The sequence below is a fragment of the Jaculus jaculus genome, chromosome 7 (assembly GCF_020740685.1).
Source record: "Jaculus jaculus isolate mJacJac1 chromosome 7, mJacJac1.mat.Y.cur, whole genome shotgun sequence".
Taxonomy (NCBI): domain Eukaryota; kingdom Metazoa; phylum Chordata; class Mammalia; order Rodentia; family Dipodidae; genus Jaculus; species Jaculus jaculus.
In genome coordinates this window covers 36,300,612-36,320,993 of record NC_059108.1, presented here as the reverse complement: position 1 = coordinate 36,320,993, position 20,382 = coordinate 36,300,612, and the positions used below count along the sequence as shown (strand labels likewise).

The 20,382-nt window shown below is 43.5% G+C and overlaps 1 protein-coding gene across 3 annotated transcripts in view; it reads right to left on the bottom strand.

The window, feature by feature from the left end:
- The window catches only part of Cdk19 (cyclin dependent kinase 19), a 174,589-nt gene that overhangs the window by 8,096 nt on the left and 146,111 nt on the right, over positions 1-20,382 (bottom strand). For all 3 annotated transcript variants that reach the window (XM_004660632.2, XM_045154452.1, XR_006638124.1), the window contains 4 exons: positions 10,947-11,019; positions 10,520-10,617; positions 4,276-4,354; positions 3,397-3,642 (listed from right to left, as the gene is read on the bottom strand). In XM_004660632.2, coding sequence (XP_004660689.1) covers positions 3,397-3,642; positions 4,276-4,354; positions 10,520-10,617; positions 10,947-11,019 — 496 coding nt within the window. The remainder of the gene's footprint in view (positions 1-3,396; positions 3,643-4,275; positions 4,355-10,519; positions 10,618-10,946; positions 11,020-20,382) is intronic.

Here is a 20,382-nt window from a genome sequence, read left to right as displayed (position 1 = left end):
CTCCAGATGCGTATGCCTCCTTGTGTATCTGGCTAACGTGGGTCCTGGGGAATTGAACCTGGGTCCTTTGGCTTTGCAGGCAAGTGTCTTAACCGCTAAACCATCCTTCTAGCCCATAATGCTTTATTTCTGATAAATCTTAGAATCAGAAAATGTAAGGGAAAAAGAAAAAAAAAACTAATGCCCTAGAATTATTTGATGATCTGTGATTAATTTATTGTTTTGTTTTTATTCATTTTTTGTGGGGGGGGGGTTAGAGGCAGGGTCTCACTGTAGGACAAGATGCATGGAACTCACTCTATAATCCCAGGTTGGCCTCAAACTCACCTTGATTCTCCTACCTGTGCTTCCCAAGTGTTGGAATTAAAGGCTGTGGCACCATATCAACAAGCTATGATTACTTTTCAAGTAGCCAATTATACTCAGCACAGTAGCTCTTCCTTACTTACAGAACAAATATGTTGATTACATATGACTTGCGAACTGCTATGCCCTTTGGTATTTTCCTCAACTAAATTGCTGATATATCCATCCATTTCATGGCTATGACATATGGTTTACTTTTAAAGAGATCGAACAATAGGGACAAAGACAAACATTTTGAGGAAATTTTGAATGTGAAATGAAAGAAAGATGTAATCTGCCTGTAACTGTCCATAGGAGGTAACAGAGATGCTTCTGGGACCAAAGCTTTAGCTGTGCTGCTGGGAGTCCTTTGGCCTGGCTCAGCTCGACCCTGGGATTCCCTGGGTCCTGACTGAATCCCAGGAGGGCAAAAACCCACACCCTGCTCGTTAGCCCTGGACTCCGTGTCCTGACTGAATCCAAGGGGAGCAAGACCACTACACAACTTTTCTCCCTAACCTGCCTCCATTAATAATCCTATCAAGGGCTGGAGAGATGGCTTAGCGGTTAAGTGCTTGCCTGTGAAGCCTAAGGACCCCGGTTCGAGGCTCGGTTCCCCAGGTCCCACGTTAGCCAGATGCATAAGGGGGCGCATGCGTCTGGAGTTTGTTTGCAGAGGCTGGAAGCCCTGGTGCACCCATTCTCTCTCTCTCCCTCTATCTGTCTTTCTCTCTGTGTCTGTCACTCTCAAATAAATAAATAAAAATAAATAAATAAATAAAAATAATCCTATCAAATTAAAAGTCCTTAGTTTTCATGTTTCCCATCAGTAATTCTCCAACCCTGCTCCTTGGTTAGGATAAGAGCTGAATCTACTCTCTCTGCCCCACTCTAAGATCCTGACAGATATCTATCACCATAGCCCCCTTGAATAAAGTCTGCCTTACCATCGTTTTTATTTTTATTTTTTAAAAAATATTTTATTTAGGGCTGGAGAGATTTCTCAGTGGTTAAGGTGCTTGCCTGCAAACACTAACAACCTCAGTTCAACTCCCCAGTACCTACATAAAACGAGACACACAAAGTGGCGCATGCTTCTCAAGTTTGTTTGCAATGGCTGGTGGTCCTGGCATGCCCATTCTCCCCCCTCCCACTTACAAATAAAATAAAATGAAAAAAAATATTTATTTATTTCCTTATTTGAGAGAGAATGGGTGTATCTGATCCTCCTGCTGCTGCAAACCAACTCCAGATGCATGCACAACTTTGTGCATCTGGCTTTAAGTGAATACTGGGGAATTTAACTTGGGCTGCCAGACTGTGTAAGGAAGTGCCTTTAACCACTGAGAAATCTCCCCATTCCCTTTCTTATTATTTTTTTAATGAGAGAGGGTCTTGTGTAGCCCACGCTAGCCTCACACTTGCTATGTAGCCAGTGGTGATGAATTTCTGGTCCTCCTGCCTCTACTTCCCTAAGTCTGTGTGCCACCACACCCACCTTGCCTTACTATTATCTTTAACAAATGTTCAAGTAACTATTTTTCTGTAACACAGGTTAATATAATAGAATCTCAGATACAAAGGGGAAATAATATATAGTAAATATTCCCTGAAAATATAATAGAGATGATTTAAAGTTTGACAGAAAACTGAATTTACAACAAAATTCAAATATGTTTATGACTAGTGTCCATATGGAAACATGGGTTTAGTATATTAAACTGAAGCCATGACTCTTTTATTCTTGGCATGTATGTGTCAGGTATGTGTGATGTGGTGAACTGTGTGGTATGTGCACATGTGTGTGCGCCATGTGTGGGCATGTAGAAGCTGTAGAACTTCAGGTGTCCTTCTCTATTGCTCATCCACGTACTTCTTTGAGATGGGGTCCCTCCCCCAACCCTGAAATATCATTTTCAGTCAGCAAACCCCAGAGATGCCTGGATCTCTGCCCCTTGTACCTCCACCCCACACACTGGGGTTATAGATGTGCCTGGCCAAGCCCAGCTTTTTACATGGCTTCTGGGGAGCTGAACGTGGTGGTCTGAGGCCCTCCCCATTAAGTAGCAAGCACTCTTAACTTCTAAGCCATCTCTTCAACCTCATGACTAGATCTGGAGGGGAGTGTTAGTAACTCTTCTCTGACAGAGAATCACTGAAGGGAAGTTTCCAAGGAAGCAGTTGTGCCAAAACACATTAGTTTGTTGAGCCAGTCAAAACGTGAAAGAGTCCAGGCTGCTGCTCACTGTCTTTCTCGCTAGCGTCTCTCTTCATGCTGGTCTTCATCAGTGAGTTGATGGCGCCCTCACCAGAGACTGTTTTCTATTAACCTCTCCTAAGTGCGCAACTTCTGGGAACTCCCTGAGGGACTGGGGTCCTACCCCACCTCCCTTTTTTTCTTTAGGAAAAAATAAAATCTCTCACTGAAGTTTTTCTTCCCACAATCATTTCTTAGCTTTTGCCTTCAAGATTCTCAACGCCACCAGAATGGAGGCCTTTTCTTCATGCTCAACAGTAGTCCATGAGCTTTTTCCTTTTATTTTTATCTTCAATAGCAAAAGTGTTATCTAATCTCAAAATTATTTCTTCTAAGATTTACAACTATTTCTCAGGAACCTTAGCTTTTATCCTTTTCTGTATCTGTGAGGCTACATACTATTTCCTCCCAGTAAAGCAAATCTTTGGGAAGAATACAATTAATTTTGTCCGAAGTAAGCAGCCACTACTCTGACATTTCAATCGCTTATTCAGGTATCTTTTTCTGACCCCAAAGTGCAGGCAAATATATACACAAGAATGCAATCTTCTTTAAGAGAGACACCTCCCTGCTTTTTCTCTCCAGGGTGTTACAATAATCCAGTCACAATACAAAGTCTCATAGTGACATGAAGGATGATAAACATCTTACTTTTCATATAATGCTCTAGAAATGTATTTGTTTAGTTTGTATATCAAATGTTAGCATTAACACCATTTAAAAGGATTTATCAAAAGCCAATTTCCCATTTCATAAAAGAGTCACTTATGAAAAAGGAGAATATTCTGGGTTACCTGATAGTCCTGGGGCATAACTGGCCCACCTGAGCTGGCACCTGAAGGCCCAAGGCGTGGCTTCTTGCTGGGAGGCACCTGGCCGAGGCCCGAGTCCTGGCCATGCTGCAGCCCAGGGCCTGCGGTGCCCGTGGTCCCGTTGGTCTGGGTGGTGCCCTGCTGCGGAGCTGGAGCCTGCGGCGCTGCTGCAGCCTGCTGTGGAGGGGCTGTGGCCTGCTGGTGCTGGTTCTGTGGCTGCGGCTGATTCTTGCAGGAAAAAACCCACAAGCTTGTGGTGAGAAGGGATCATGGGATGTTTCTTTTACTACTTGACATGCTTATATGACTGGTGAGCCACCAAGGTGTACCCTGTATGAGTCATTGAAAACTAGCCTTGGTGGAAATCAGGCCACCCGAGGCTACAGCAACCTCAAAGGTTAACATACTAAGCCCTGAACAGTACATGCTCTCTGAAGTCCCTTCAAGTTACGCAGGCATTTCCCTGAAAGCCTGTGGCACACAGGAAAGTGTTGCACTCAATATGACAATGAGGCGCCTTTTCAGTCATGTTTGGAAGAGAGGTACAGGGTGGGGAGGAGGCGAATATATCCAGTTAACATAAAGAACACATCAGAGAACTCCAAGAGCTTAACAGGATGAAAATGACAAGGAACAAACAAAACAAGCTGGAGCAGAAATCAGAGAAGAGTGTGGGCAATTAGACAAACCAGGAAGTTCAATTATCCGTAAGGCTTATATTTCTAAAGTCAATCCCTAAAGGTACATAGAAAACAAAACAAGTAAGTTTAAATAAAAGTGGATGAATCTATGCAGATGATCAACTCATGTGCCAAAGTTACCTCGTGTCCTCACTGAGTCAAAGTGTGCCGTGAAGCCTACCTTGTCTCCCTTCTCTTCAGGCTCGTCCTCGTTGAGGAATTCCCTTTTGGGGTACGGAATCTGGCAGCCAGCAAACACACTAAAATTATTTAAAAGAAATACATGTCATGGGCTGGAGAGATGACTTAGTGGTTAAGTGCTTGCTGGTATTCCAAAGGACCTAGGTTCCATTCCCCAGTAACCACATAAAGCTAGATGTACAAGGTGGCACACACATCTGGAGTTCGTATGCAGTGGCTGGAGGCCCTGGTGTGCCCATTCTCTCTATCTGCCTCTTTCTTTCTCTCAAATGAATAAGTAAAATATTTTTAAAAATATGTCATGACTTAAAATCTAACAATACTGAAACTTGGTAGTGCACGGCTTTAATCCCAGCACTGCAAGGTAGAGGTAGGAGGATTGCTGTGAGTTTGAGGCCACCCTGAGACTCCACAGTGAATTCCAAGTCAGCCTGGGCTAGAGTGAGACCCCCACCTCGAAAAACCAAAAAACAAAACAAACCAAAAAATCTAACAATACCATTTTCTTACTTTAAAATTTGACCTTTCCTTTCTCTTTTTAAAATTTATTTTTATTTTATTTTATTTTTTTGTTTTTTTGAGGTAGGGTCTCACTCTGGTCCTGGCTGACCTGGAATTAACTCTGTAGTCTCAGGGTGGCCTTGAACTCACGGTGATCCTCCTACCTCTGCCTCCCAAGTGCTGGGATTAAAGGTGTGCGCCACCACACCCGGCTCCTCTCTTTTTTTTAAAAAAAATTTAATTTATTTAAGAGAGAGAGAGAGAGAAAGTAAGTACTGGCAAGCCAAGATCTCTTGCCATTGCAAACAAACTCCAGATGCATGCACCAATTTGTGTTCCTGGCTTTATGTGGGTACTATGGAATAGAACCTGGGCTGTCAAGCTTTACAAGCAAGTGCTTCTAAGGACTGAGCAGCATCACCCCAGCCCCAATGCTTTCTTCCTTAACTTATGTCCTACTCTTCATCTGAGCAAGAGGCCTTCCCAAACAACTGATGCTGTAAGGAAGAACTACTTTGGGGGATGGAGAGATGGCTTAGCAGTTAAGGCATTTGCCTACAAAGCCTAAGGACCCAGGTCTGATTCCCCAAAACCCACATACGTCAGATGCACAAGGTGGCACAGGCATCTGGAGTTCATTTGCAGTGGTTGGAGGTCCTGGCATGCCCATTCTCTGTCTCTCTCTCAAATAAAAACAAAGCATTAAAAAAAGAAAACTATTTTGGGCTAGAAATATGGCTCAGCAGTTAAAGGGCGCCTGCTTGCAAAGCTTGATCACTTGGATTTGATTTATGTGGATAAGGCAGACTATCAAAGGGGCACATGTGGATGCAGCTTATTTGTAGTATTAGGAGGACATGGTGTGCTCATTCTCTCTCTCTCAAACAAATAAACAAAAATATTTTAATAAGACAAAAGAATAACAATTTGTCATCTGAACTTTTATACTGACTTGGATTTGGCTAACTGATCCCCTCAGTGGTATGGGACCCATAGCTGGAGCTGGGAAACAAGTCAGAACCATATCCAAACATAAGCCCACTCTCCAATATCAAGCTACCATCAATGATGTGCTACAAGAGAGCCTACACCTATTAAACTCTATAAAAAAAAGTAAGGGTTATCTCATTTGTCCTGGTGCTAACATACTCTCCGTTGGAGCATTTGCTTCTCTTTTTCAGATAGATGCAAATCCTAAGGAGAGAGCCACCACATCATACCTCAAAAGGGCCCAGGCTGAAACTAAGGAAAATTGGTAAAACAAGCAAGGGTATTGTTTTCCTGATGAACCGGATACCAGCACAAAGAGGAAGGAGACCAACACAGAAAAATCAATTCCTACCAAATCAGAGAGCCAGAGCCTCAGAGGCCCCTAACACCTCATCACTGAAGCAGACCAAAAATGAACCCAACATGGCTCAGGGAAAACTTTGCGGAAGAGGGGACGGAAAGAATGTCAGAGCCACATGTTGGGTCATGATATGCAGAGACATTTATCATACCAATAACTGTGGGCTAACTCCACAATGCACAATCCATATATCTCAACAAGGAGGGGCCAACGGGGAGGGGGTAGGTCATGGCCGAGCCTAATAATGGTACCAAACAGCCTATATTTGTAGAATAGAAAACTATTTTTTTTAAAAAAGATATGACTGCTGCCAAAATCCAAATTAACTTAAATTGTGTTTCTTTCAACATGAAAAAAAATCCCCTTATAAAAAATGTGTTTCTAATAAGTAAAGCTCACAGTACACATTTAAGTAAAATAGTATTGAAGTAGAGGGTTTGTGGTGCTGTGGATGCAAGACAGGAATGAAGGAGTGGAGGGTCTGCAGTGCTGTGGATGCGAGACAGGAATGAAGGAGTGGAGGGTCTGCAGTGCTGTGGAGATGAGACAGGAATGAAGGAGTGGAGGGTCTGCAGTGCTGTGGATGAGAGACAGGAATGAAGGAGAGGAGTGTCTGCAGTGCTGTGGAGATGAGACAGGAATGAAGGAGTGGAGGGTCTGCAGTGCTGTGGATGAGAGACAGGAATGAAGGAGAGGAGTGTCTGCAGTGCTGTGGATGAGAGACAGGAATGAAGGAGAGGAGGGTCTGCAGTGCTGTGGATGAGAGACAGGAATGAAGGAGAGGAGTGTCTGCAGTGCTGTGGATGAGAGACAGGAATGAAGGAGTGGAGTGTCTGCAGTGCTGTGGATGAGAGACAGGAATGAAGGAGTGGAGGGTCTGCAGTGCTGTGGAGATGAGACAGGAATGAAGGAGAGGAGTGTCTGCAGTGCTGTGGAGATGAGACAGGAATGAAGGAGAGGAGGGTCTGCAGTGCTGTGGAGATGAGACAGGAATGAAGGAGTGGAGTGTCTGCAGTGCTGTGGATGAGAGACAGGAATGAAGGAGTGGAGGGTCTGCAGTGCTGTGGAGATGAGACAGGAATGAAGAAGAGGAGTGTCTGCAGTGCTGTGGAGATGAGACAGGAATGAAGGAGTGGAGGGTCTGCAGTGCTGTGGAGATGAGACAGGAATGAAGGAGAGGAGGGTCTGCAGTGCTGTGGAGATGAGACAGGAATGAAGGAGAGGAGGGTCTGCAGTGCTGTGGATGAGAGACAGGAATGAAGGAGTGGAGGGTCTGCAGTGCTGTGGACATGAGACAGGAATGAAGGAGTGGAGGGTCTGCAGTGCTGTGGATGAGATACAGGAATGAAGGAGAGGAGTGTCTGCAGTGCTGTGGATGAGAGACAGGAATGAAGGAGAGGAGGGTCTGCAGTGCTGTGGAGATGAGACAGGAATGAAGGAGTGGAGGGTCTGCAGTGCTGTGGAGATGAGACAGGAATGAAGGAGTGGAGGGTCTGCAGTGCTGTGGATGAGAGACAGGAATGAAGGAGTGGAGGGTCTGCAGTGCTGTGGATGAGATACAGGAATGAAGGAGAGGAGTGTCTGCAGTGCTGTGGATGAGAGACAGGAATGAAGGAGTGGAGGGTCTGCAGTGCTGTGGAGATGAGACAGGAATGAAGGAGTGGAGGGTCTGCAGTGCTGTGGATGAGACAGGAATGAAGGAGAGGAGTGTCTGCAGTGCTGTGGATGAGAGACAGGAATGAAGGAGAGGAGGGTCTGCAGTGCTGTGGATGAGAGACAGGAATGAAGGAGAGGAGTGTCTGCAGTGCTGTGGATGAGAGACAGGAATGAAGGAGTGGAGTGTCTGCAGTGCTGTGGATGAGAGACAGGAATGAAGGAGTGGAGGGTCTGCAGTGCTGTGGAGATGAGACAGGAATGAAGGAGAGGAGTGTCTGCAGTGCTGTGGAGATGAGACAGGAATGAAGGAGAGGAGGGTCTGCAGTGCTGTGGAGATGAGACAGGAATGAAGGAGTGGAGTGTCTGCAGTGCTGTGGATGAGAGACAGGAATGAAGGAGTGGAGGGTCTGCAGTGCTGTGGAGATGAGACAGGAATGAAGAAGAGGAGTGTCTGCAGTGCTGTGGAGATGAGACAGGAATGAAGGAGTGGAGGGTCTGCAGTGCTGTGGAGATGAGACAGGAATGAAGGAGAGGAGGGTCTGCAGTGCTGTGGAGATGAGACAGGAATGAAGGAGAGGAGGGTCTGCAGTGCTGTGGATGAGAGACAGGAATGAAGGAGTGGAGGGTCTGCAGTGCTGTGGACATGAGACAGGAATGAAGGAGTGGAGGGTCTGCAGTGCTGTGGATGAGATACAGGAATGAAGGAGAGGAGTGTCTGCAGTGCTGTGGATGAGAGACAGGAATGAAGGAGAGGAGGGTCTGCAGTGCTGTGGAGATGAGACAGGAATGAAGGAGTGGAGGGTCTGCAGTGCTGTGGAGATGAGACAGGAATGAAGGAGTGGAGGGTCTGCAGTGCTGTGGATGAGAGACAGGAATGAAGGAGTGGAGGGTCTGCAGTGCTGTGGATGAGATACAGGAATGAAGGAGAGGAGTGTCTGCAGTGCTGTGGATGAGAGACAGGAATGAAGGAGTGGAGGGTCTGCAGTGCTGTGGAGATGAGACAGGAATGAAGGAGTGGAGGGTCTGCAGTGCTGTGGATGAGACAGGAATGAAGGAGTGGAGTGTCTGCAGTGCTGTGGAGATGAGACAGGAATGAAGGAGAGGAGGGTCTGCAGTGCTGTGGATGAGAGACAGGAATGAAGGAGTGGAGGGTCTGCAGTGTTGTGGAGATGAGACAGGAATGAAGGAGTGGAGGGTCTGCAGTGCTGTGGAGATGACACAGGAATGAAGGAGTGGAGTGTCTGCAGTGCTGTGGATAAGAGACAGGAATGAAGGAGTGGAGGGTCTGCAGTGCTGTGGATGAGAGACAGGAATGAAGGAGTGGAGGGTCTGCAGTGTTGTGGAGATGAGACAGGAATGAAGGAGAGGAGTGTCTGCAGTGCTGTGGATGAGAGACAGGAATGAAGGAGTGGAGGGTCTGCAGTGCTGTGGAGATGAGACAGGAATGAAGGAGTGGAGGGTCTGCAGTGCTGTGGATGAGACAGGAATGAAGGAGTGGAGTGTCTGCAGTGCTGTGGAGATGAGACAGGAATGAAGGAGAGGAGGGTCTGCAGTGCTGTGGATGAGAGACAGGAATGAAGGAGTGGAGGGTCTGCAGTGTTGTGGAGATGAGACAGGAATGAAGGAGTGGAGTGTCTGCAGTGCTGTGGATGAGACAGGAATGAAGGAGTGGAGGGTCTGCAGTGCTGTGGATGAGAGACAGGAATGAAGGAGTGGAGGGTCTGCAGTGTTGTGGAGATGAGACAGGAATGAAGGAGAGGAGTGTCTGCAGTGCTGTGGAGATGAGACAGGGATGAAGGAGTGGAGGGTCTGCAGTGCTGTGGATGAGACAGGAATGAAGGAGTGGAGGGTCTGCAGTGCTGTGGAGATGAGACAGGAATGAAGGCGTGGAGGGTCTGCAGTGCTGTGGAGATGAGACAGGAATGAAGGAGTGGAGTGTCTGCAGTGCTGTGGAGATGAGACAGGAATGAAGGAGTGGAGTGTCTGCAGTGCTGTGGATAGAGACAGGAATGAAGGAGTGGAGGGTCTGCAGTGCTGTGGATGAGAGACAGGAATGAAGAAGAGGAGTGTCTGCAGTGCTGTGGATAAAAGACAGAAATGAAGGAGTGGAAGGTCTGCAGTGCTGTGGAGATGAGACAGGAATGAAGGAGAGGAGTGTCTGCAGTGCTGTGGAGATGAGACAGGGATGAAGGAGTGGAGGGTCTGCAGTGCTGTAGACATGTCTACAAGAGAGGATTTTCAGTTTACCACTCTGCTGGTTTAGTTTCATCTGTGATCTGGCAGACAGTCCATAAGGGTCTCGTCTGTTTTCATTCTCAACTTCTGTCTGTAAGACTGGTTAGTGGTCACCGCGAAACATTCACAGTTCTATCAGTTGTTCTTGGAGACAATCTCTTTGACACAGGCTTTCATGTGTCACCATGTATTTCAAAATGACCTTGAGCTTCTGATCCTTCTTCTTCTACCTCCCGAGTGCTGGGGTTACAGGCTCAGCTACTATACTCAGCAGTGTGCAGTGCTGGGACTTGAGCCCATGGCTTCGTGCATGGCAGGCAAGTACTCTACCTACTACACTACATTCCTAACCCTTTCAAAGCAGTATTAATGAAGGAAGTAAATACTTTAGTAACAGCCGCTTCCCCTGCTTTCAGCACCATCTAACATCACACAGCCCCCAGTCAGAAAAGACCAAAGAAAAAGGAGGGAAGCTACATACTCTAATGTTGGCAACGGGTCCTCCTGAAAATACGGGTCCTGGAGAGCCTGCTCCGAGGTGATTCTCTTGGTTGGATCCATAGTCAGGAGTTTCTGAAGCTAGAGCACATGGAAAGGCTGCTGACAAGTCAACGTCCTACTCTGTATTAATATCTGACACAATAAGCATCAAATATATCTTTTATAGCTTACTGCACAATTATTACAAACATATTTATGAAATCAACACAAAAACTCTTTAATATTCTTTTTTTCCTGAAAGATAAGTTGTTTAAAAAATTAAGGCTAGATGTCAAGGATGATACCTCAACAGAAAAATAATTGAATTTTGCCCTTGCATACGGCAATTGAGGAACAGCTGAGATAATTCCTCAGGATGAGGCTAGGGCTGATGAGGACAGATGTCAGCTGGGGAGAGAAACACCTACCAGGAGGAACACTTTGCTGTCAGGCTTGACCTTATGTTTCTCCATGTACTTGATGAGGCTACTGTTGGCATACCTGCAAGGACACAAGCCCATGTCAATGGCAATAGGCACAGTTTGTATTTCAAAACAGCTCCAATATTATAAGGAATATGTGAGAATCACTGCTTTTCTTTTTTTCTGATTAAAGAAGCACATTGCTCAATTGTTTGTGACCTTCTCATTGCTGGAGTAAAGCACCTGACCAAAAGTAGATGATGGGAGGAAAGTTGTTTATTTTGGCTTTCAGACTTGAGGGAAAGCTCAGTTTCCCATGCTGGCAGGGAAAAGATGGTAGAACAGAGTCTAGGCATCATCCCTGCCACAGAAAAATGGAAACAGCAGCAGGCGAGTGTGCCAAACACTGCAAGGGGAAGTGGACTATAACACCCATAAACCCACCCCCAACACCGCACCCCAGCAATGGTCTATCAGCAAGAGAGTGCACCCAACATTGCAAGGGGAAGCTGGTTATAAAACCTATAAACCCGTCCCAAAGAACACACCTCCTCCAGCAAGGATCCATCAGCTGGGGATCAAGCATTCAGAACATGGAAATGTATAGGAGACACCTGATCCAAACTATCACATTCTATCCCTGGAACCCACAAACTCATGACCGTCTATGAAATAAAATGAAATGTATTTAATCCAACTTTAAAAGCCCTTACAGTTTTTACCAATCCCAGTACTGTTCAAACATCCCTATAGTCCAAGGTATCTTTAACGGTGAGCTATAAAACCAAAGAAACATAATGGCACAGAAGAATCCTTCACACCGCAAAAGATGGCATTGCAAGGAAAGACTGAACCAATCCAAGGCCTAAAACAAACAGGGAAAACATCAAGTTCCAAGTCCAACGTCTCTAGCCAGTGACAGTCTCTGGAGTTCCAACTGTGCCTCTAGCTGGCTGCTCACAGCCTGGGGAAAACTCCATCCTTAGCCGGCAGCTCTCTTTGGCAGCCATCCAATAGTCCTAGTAGATCCACAATGTCATTGGCCACAGCAGGCAGAAACAGCGGCAGGAAAGTGACCCGAGTTCTAGAAAGGAGGAGCGGGCTGTAGTACCTGAAAGCCCATCCCTAACAATACACTTCTTCTAGCATGGCTCCTCCTCTCAAATTACCATAATCTGGGGATAAAGCATTCAAAACATATGAGTTTATGGGAGATCCCCTGATCCAAACCACCACATCAAAGTTAGCAGACAATGAGAAAACAGGAATGGTTGCACACTATGTCAGTTTACATTTGTTACAATCCCTTTTGAAAAAGTATTATGTGTTAACCATTAGAGGTGAAAATGAATATATTTTACAACCCAACATTCCATTCTAGCTACATAGTTCAGTCTAAGAGATGCCATGTGTGTGTAGTACTGGGGACGAACCCATATTAGGTAAGTGCTCTGTCATCATATAATAGATGCTTTTGCACATGCTTATCAGGTGTAAGAATGTTCTTAAGGAGATTGGCCCTAAAAGGAAGCTATCACTGTTCTTTGGCTAACCCATATTAGGCAAGTGTTCTGTCACTGAGTTACACATCATGTCCACCTTGTTCATTTTTTATTTTAAGATAGGGTCTCACTAAATTACTCAGAATGGCCTGGAATTCATACTGTAGCCCAGGCAGGCCTTGAACTTGTCATTGTCCTGCCTCACAGGGCTGCACCGCCAGGTCCAGCATAATAGACGCTTTTGCACATGCTTATCAGGACACATGGGTGTAAGAATGTTCTTAAGGAGATAGGCCCTAAAAGGAAGCTATCACTGTTCTTTGGCTAAATGGATACTTTGAGATCATCAAACTGCCTTCTAAATGTTCATGTTTGTGTCCACTGATTAATGCTGTTTTCCCGTTTGGTTTGAGAAGCTTACTTTTTTCAGATGGTGGTATGTACTGGGGAGACCCAAAACTCATCAAGGTGATTAGTAAGGGAAAGAGAAAAAGAGAGAAGGAGGCCCAGTCCTCTCTATCACATCCACAAGAGTTAGAGAACATTGCAGAGAAAGTAGCAGGATGAACATGAGTGCTGCTTTCATTGCTGGACAGAGAAGCTTTTCTATAAAGATGGTGGTAGACATTGGAGAGCCTCAAAACTCATGAAAGCAGAAAACAAGAGGATGCTGACAGCTCAACACTAAAGGAGATTTCTAACTTGCCCTCCAAGGCTCAGGGAACACAGCAGAAGAGAAGCAGAAAGAATGTAAGAGCCACAAGGTGGGAAGGCATACTGCAGCCAACTGGTACATTCATGACCCCACAGTGATAAGTGACACCCCACAAGACATGCACTATTCTGAGCCCATAAATATCTTTAAAACTTTTTATTGACAGTTTCCATAATTATAGACAATAAACCATGCTAATTCCCTCCACATAAACATTTTGACATGGAAGATGGAGGACAAAAGGAGTGTGACAACAAAACAGAGGAAGGACTACCTTGAAAGAAGGTCCTCAGTAGAGTGAGGGCAGGGGAGTTTTGAGGGGGAAAATAGGAGTAACATGATGGGAGCATGACCAAACTATACTATGCTCATATACTATAGCTCCCAATACGGTTTTTAATGTTCTATCAGCATTTTTGTAATGGCAAAAAGCTGAAAACATAGGCAAAATAAATTTATTGTATATTCACAGAATGAAAAGTTCTGAATATCTAAGACTAGGTGAGGGAAAGTAATACAACATATATAATTTCAAAGACATATCAAATTGAATAATACATTTTAGAAATAGATACATATGGAGTAAAGCTATATTGAAAATGTAGCGTGGCAAGCACACATTCAGAATACCCAGTCTTGCCCCTTGGAGGGATGCCATCAGGTAAGGAGAGAACCTGGACATACCAGAATCTTAATCATGTTCCATTTCTTAGGTGGGGAGATGAGTGGAGAGAGATTCAACTATTCTAAGAATATCATTTTTAAAAAAATTTTTTAAAATTTATTTATTTGAGAGAGACAGACACAGAGAGAAAGACAGATAGAGGGAGAGAGAGAGAATGGGCGCGCCAGGGCTTCCAGCCTCTGCAAACGAACTCCAGACACATGCGCCCCCCTGTGCATCTGACTAACGTGGGACCTGGGGAACCGAGCCTCGAACCGGGGTCCTTAAGCTTCACAGGCAAGCGCTTAACCGCTAAGCCATCTCTCCAGCCCAGAATATCATTTTTATCTTATCTATTCTTTCCTACACACAAAATATTTCAAATTAAAAAGGTTTCAGAGCCAGGCATGGTGTCGCATGCCTTTAATCCCAGCACTCAGGATAGAGAGGTAGGAGGATCGTCTTGAGTTAAGAGTTGAGACGACATAGTGAATTCCAGGCCAGCCTGGACTACAGTGAAACCCTACCTCAAAAAACCAAAAACATAAAAGGTTTCAGGGCTGGAGAGATAGCTTAGTGGTTAAGGTGCTTGCCTGTGAAGCCTAAGGACACAGGTTTCATTCCCCAATACCCATATAAACCAGTTGCACAAGGTGGCATAGGCATTTGGAATTCATTTACAGCAGCTAGAGGCCCTGACATGGCCATTCTCATTCTCTTTCTCGTCTCTAATCAATAAAAAAAAATATTTAAAATTTTAAAAAAGGTTTCAGAGCTGAAGAGATGGCTTAGTGGTCAAGGTGTCTGCCTGCAAAGTCTAAGGACCCACTTTCAAGTCTCTAGTAACCACATGAGCCAGATACGGAAGGTGGTGCAGGCATCTGGAGTTCATTTACAGTGGCTAGAGGCCCTGGTGCACCCATTCTCTCTCTCTAATAAATAAAAATTAAAAGGTTTCAAAATAGCCATATATGCTTTTAAAATTTTAGAATACAGACAGACTTCCGGTTAAGATGGCGGCGTAGGTACCACGCCAAAGCAGCCTAGGGGGGAAAAAGACCAAAAAAACTCAGCAAAATACACACTTTTACTAAAAAGTGAGGTGTATAGGAAATTGAAGCGGCAGCAGAGAAGTAGAAGAGTTCCAGAGCATCCAGAGCTCGCACAGGCGGGAAAAGCGGCTCAGCAGCTCGGCCAACCGCCGTGGCTGCGGCGCACCAGAAAGCCGCCAGACTCAGCTCGAGCCGCAGGAAAAGCCAGGTGTGGGAGCTTTCCCTCACACTGCACTCTCTGCAACTCGGGAAACTGAGGGGAGAGCGGCAGTGAGCAGCGGAGGAGCAGACCGCAAGATAGAAGAACACGTAGAACAGCGAGACAACCAGAGCAGCCGCGGCTCCCTCCCCTCCCCCACCGCCTGAGCCCAGCTCCGGCGAACAGAGCAGCGGCCCGGGACCCGGCAACACCAACTTGGGCTGACAGCGGGACCCAAGCAGGAGCAGAGTTCGGCAGCAACATCAGCGGCTCCAGCACCGGTAACAGCGGCCCCAGCAGCAGCAGACCCAGGAGTGGCAGCAGCTTCAGGGGGAGCAGCGGCAGTGGACACAGCAGCAGCAGCTTCAGCAGCAGTGGTGGCTCCAGCAGTGGCAGCTACAGCAGCAGCAGAGGCAGCAGCAGCGGCTCAGTTTGCCCCGCAGGAAAAGCAAGTGCCCAGCTCCAGAAATCAGAACAGCAGCCCGACAACCCAGGCAGCAACTTGACTGAGACCAAAATCATCCAAAGTAACCGGGATTGCACCAGGGAAGGGTCTCACTTGGTCACAAGCTGACTTGGATACCTCAACAGACCAGAAATCATAACCCCTTTGTTGATAGAGGATCTGGTCATTACAATAACTACTCTTGCATACATACTCGGGGCTGTTTTTGATTGAATGTGTACAGTGTTTAGTTAAATTTTAGAATCTACCTGTATTTTATTCCACTCAGCCTGCTTGAATACTCCTATAGCAGGGAAACTCAACCCCTAAGAACATCTTTGTAGATACTCTGAGAGTCTTAAGAGCCACACCTAACACCTTAAGGTCCTACCCTGAAAATATATTACATCAAATCAATTGATACAGCTAAGAATACACAGCTAGCTAGAAAATCCAAGCATTAACTTAATCCAAGATGCAAAAATATATACATTATAACACAAGAAACACTAAAAAGCAAGATGATATAAATCCACCTATAAGTATTAATGCATCAGAAATGTCCTCCAGTGAGAAAGAGTTAGAGGAAATGCCTGAGAAAGAGTTCAAAAGAATAATTATAAATATGTTCAAAGAGGTCAAAGAACACATGAAAACAATCAAAGAAAAAATCAAAGGAATCAAAGAAGAGGCAGGACACCAATTTAATGAAATAAAGAAGGCAATACAAGACATAAATAGGGAAATAGAAATAATAAAGAAAAACCAGTCAGAATCACTAGCAATGAAGAACACAGTTAATGAAATAAAAAACTCTGTAGAAAATCTCACCAGTAGGATGGATGAGGGAGAGGACAGAATATCTAAGGTAGAAGACCAGGTGGCAGACCTAATGCAGTCCAACAAAGAAAAAGACAAACTTATAGAAAAGTATGAGTGGGAATTTCAAGATATTCGGGACACTATGAAAAGATCCAATATAAGAATTCAGGGCATAGTAGAAGGAGAAGAACTCCACTCCAGAGGCATAGTAGGCGTCTTCAACAAAATCATAGAGGAAAATTTCCCCTAAATTGGGGAAGAGGTGCCAATACAGATACAGGAAGCCTTTAGAACCCCAGCCAGACAAAACCCAGAAAGAACCTCTCCTCGCCATATTATAATCAAACTTCCAAACACACACACCAAAGAAAAAATATTGAAAGCAGTTAGAGAGAAAAATCAAGTTACCTACAAAAGCAAGCCCATCAGGATTACAGCAGATTATTCAACACAAACTTTTAAAGCCAGAAGGGCTTGGAGTGATATATTCCAAGTTCTGAAAGATAACAACTGTCAACCAAGGTTACTTTATCCTGCAAAGTTATCCATTCAAATAGATGGAGAAATAAAGACATTCCATGACAAAAGCAGGTTAAAGGAGTATTTGAAGACAAAACCAGCTCTACAGAAAATACTTGATAGAATCCTCCATGCTGAACAAAAGGAAAAGCACACATATAAGGAACCTAGAAAAAACAAGCTATACTCAAATACCAGTTAACAGAAGAGAGCACAGGTAGAACCAGAAACACACACACACAAAAAAAAATAGCAAACATAAATACACACCTTTCAATAATATCTCTTAATATCAACGGTCTCAATGCCCCAACGAAAAGACATAGATTTGCAGACTGGGTTAAAAAGCAGGATCCTACAATTTGTTGTCTCCAAGAAACTCACCTTTCTACAAAGGATAGACATTATCTTAGGGTGAAAGGTTGGAAGACGGTGTTTCCAGCAAATGGGCCTAGAAAACAAGCAGGGGTTGCTATCCTAATATCAGACAGGGTAGACTTTAGTCCGACATTAGTCAAGAAAGATAAGGAAGGTCACTTTACATTGATTAAGGGCACACTCCAACAGGAGGACATTACAATCCTAAACATATATGCACCTAACATGGGGGCTCCCAAATTCGTCAAACAAACACTATTAGAACTAAGGTCACAGATAACACCAAACACAGTGGTGGTGGGTGACTTTAACACCCCACTCTCATCAATTGACAGGTCATCCAGGGAAAGAATAAACAGAGAGGCATCTGGACTAAATGAGGTCATAGAAGGAATGGACCTAACAGATATATATAGGACATTTCATCCAAAGGCTGCAGAATATACATTCTTTTCAGCAGCACATGGAACAATCTCTAAAATAGACCATATATTAGGACACAAAGCAAATCTTAACAAATTCAGGAAAATTGAAATAATTCCTTGCATTCTATCTGACCACAATGGAATTAAACTACAAATCAGTAGCAAGAAAGGCTATAGAGCATACACAAAATCATGGAAACTAAACAATATACTACTAAATGATGAGTGGGTCAATGAAGAAATCAAAAAGGAAATCAAAAAATTTATAGAGTCAAATGATAATGAGAACACAACATACCAAAATCTCTGGGACACAATGAAGGCAGTTCTAAGAGGTAAATTTATAGCCTTAAGTGCCTATATTAAGAAATTAGAAAGGTTGCAAGTAAACGACCTAATGCTTCGCCTTAAAGCCTTGGAAAAAGAAGAACAAGGCAAACCAAAAATCAGTAGACGGGAAGAAATAATAAAGATTAGGGCAGAAATTAATCAAATAGAAACAAAAAGAACAATCCAAAGAATTAATGAAACAAAGAGTTGGTTCTTTGAAAGGATAAACAAGATTGATAAACCCTTAGCAAATCTGACCAAAAGAAAGAGAGAAGAGACACAAATTAATAAAATCAGAGATGAACAAGGTAACATCACAACAGATTCCAGAGAAATTCAAAAAATCATAGGGACATACTATGAAAGCATATACTCCACAAAGTATGAAAATCTGTAAGAAATGGATGATTTCCTTGATCTATATGACCTACCTAAATTAAATCAAAATGAGATTAATCACTTAAATAGACCTATAACAAACATGGAGATCCGAACAGTTATCCATAATCTCCCAACTAAAAAAAGCCCAGGCCCGGACGGATTCACTGCTGAATTTTACCAGACTTTTAAGGAAGAGCTAACACCATTGCTTCTTAAGCTTTTCCAGGAAATAGAAAAAGAAGGAATTCTACCAAACTCCTTCTATGAGGCCAGCATCACCCTGATACCAAAACCAGGCAAAGATAGAACAAAAAAAGAAAATTACAGACCAATCTCCCTCATGAACATAGATGCAAAAATTCTCAACAAAATATTGGCAAACAGAATACAAGAGTATATCAAAAAGATCATTCACCCTGACCAAGTAGGCTTTATCCCAGAGATGCAGGGATGGTTCAACATACGCAAATCTATAAATGTAATACATTACATAAACGGGTTGAAGGACAAAAATCACATGATCATCTCATTAGACGCAGAGAAAGCATTTGACAAAATCCAACATCCCTTCATGATAAAAGTCCTACAGAGACTGGGAATAGAAGGAACATATCTCAATATAATAAAGGCTATTTATGACAAGCCTACAGCAAACATATTACTAAATGGGGAAAAACTGGAAGCTTTTCCACTAAAATCAGGAACAAGACAAGGGTGTCCACTGTCCCCACTTTTATTTAATATAGTTTTGGAAGTCTTAGCCATAGCAATAAGGCAAGAGACACACATAAAAGGGATAAAAATTGGAAAGGAAGAAATCAAGTTATCATTATTTGCAGATGACATGATTCTATACATAAAGGACCCTAAAGACTCTACTAGCAAGCTGTTAGAGCTGATCAAAACCTACAGCAATGTAGCAGGATACAAAATAAATACACAGAAATCAGTAGCCTTCATATATGCTAACAACAAACACACAGAGGATGAAATCAGAGAATCACTCCCATTCACAATTGCATCAAAAAAATAATATACCTTGGAATAAACCTAACCAAGGAAGTAAAGAATCTATACAATGAGAACTTTAAAACACTCAAGCGAGAAATTGCAGAAGACACTAGAAAGTGGAGAAACATCCCTTGTTCCTGGCTTGGAAGAATCAATATCGTGAAAATGGCAATCTTACCAAAAGCAATCTACACATTTAATGCAATCCCTATCAAAATTCCAAAGGCTTTCTTCATGGAAATAGAAAAAACAATCCAAAAATTCATTTGGAATCACAAAAAACCTCGAATATCTAAAATAATACTGAGCAACAAAAAAGAGGCTGGTGGTATCACCATACCTGATTTTACCCTATACTACAGAGCCATAGTAACAAAAACAGCATGGTACTGGCACAAAAACGGACATGTAGATCAGTGGAACAGAATAGAGGACCCAGATGTAAGCCCAAGTAGCTATAGCCACCTGATATTCGATAAAAATGCCAAAAATACTCATTGGAGAAGAGACAGCCTCTTCAGCAAATGGTGTTTTGAAAACTGGATAAATATCTGCAGAAGGATGAAAATAGATTCTTCTCTCTCGCCATGCACAAGAATTAAGTCCAAATGGATTAAAGACCTTAACATCAGACCGGAAGCTTTGAAACTGCTAGAGGAAAAAGTAGGGGAAACCCTTCAACATATTGGTCTTGGCAAAGACTTTCTGAATACAACCCCAATTGCTCAGGCAATAAAACCACAGATTAACCACTGGGACCTAATGAAATTACAAAGATTTTGCACTGCAAAGGACACAGTGAAAAAAGCAAAGAGGCAACCTACAGAATGGGAAAAAATCTTCGCCAGCTATATATCTGATAGAGGATTAATATCTTGGATATACGAAGAACTCAAAAAGTTAAATAATAAGGAAGCAAACAAGCCAATCAAAAAATGGGCTATGGAGCTAAATAGAGAGTTCTCAAAGGAAGAAATACGAATGGCATATAAGCATCTA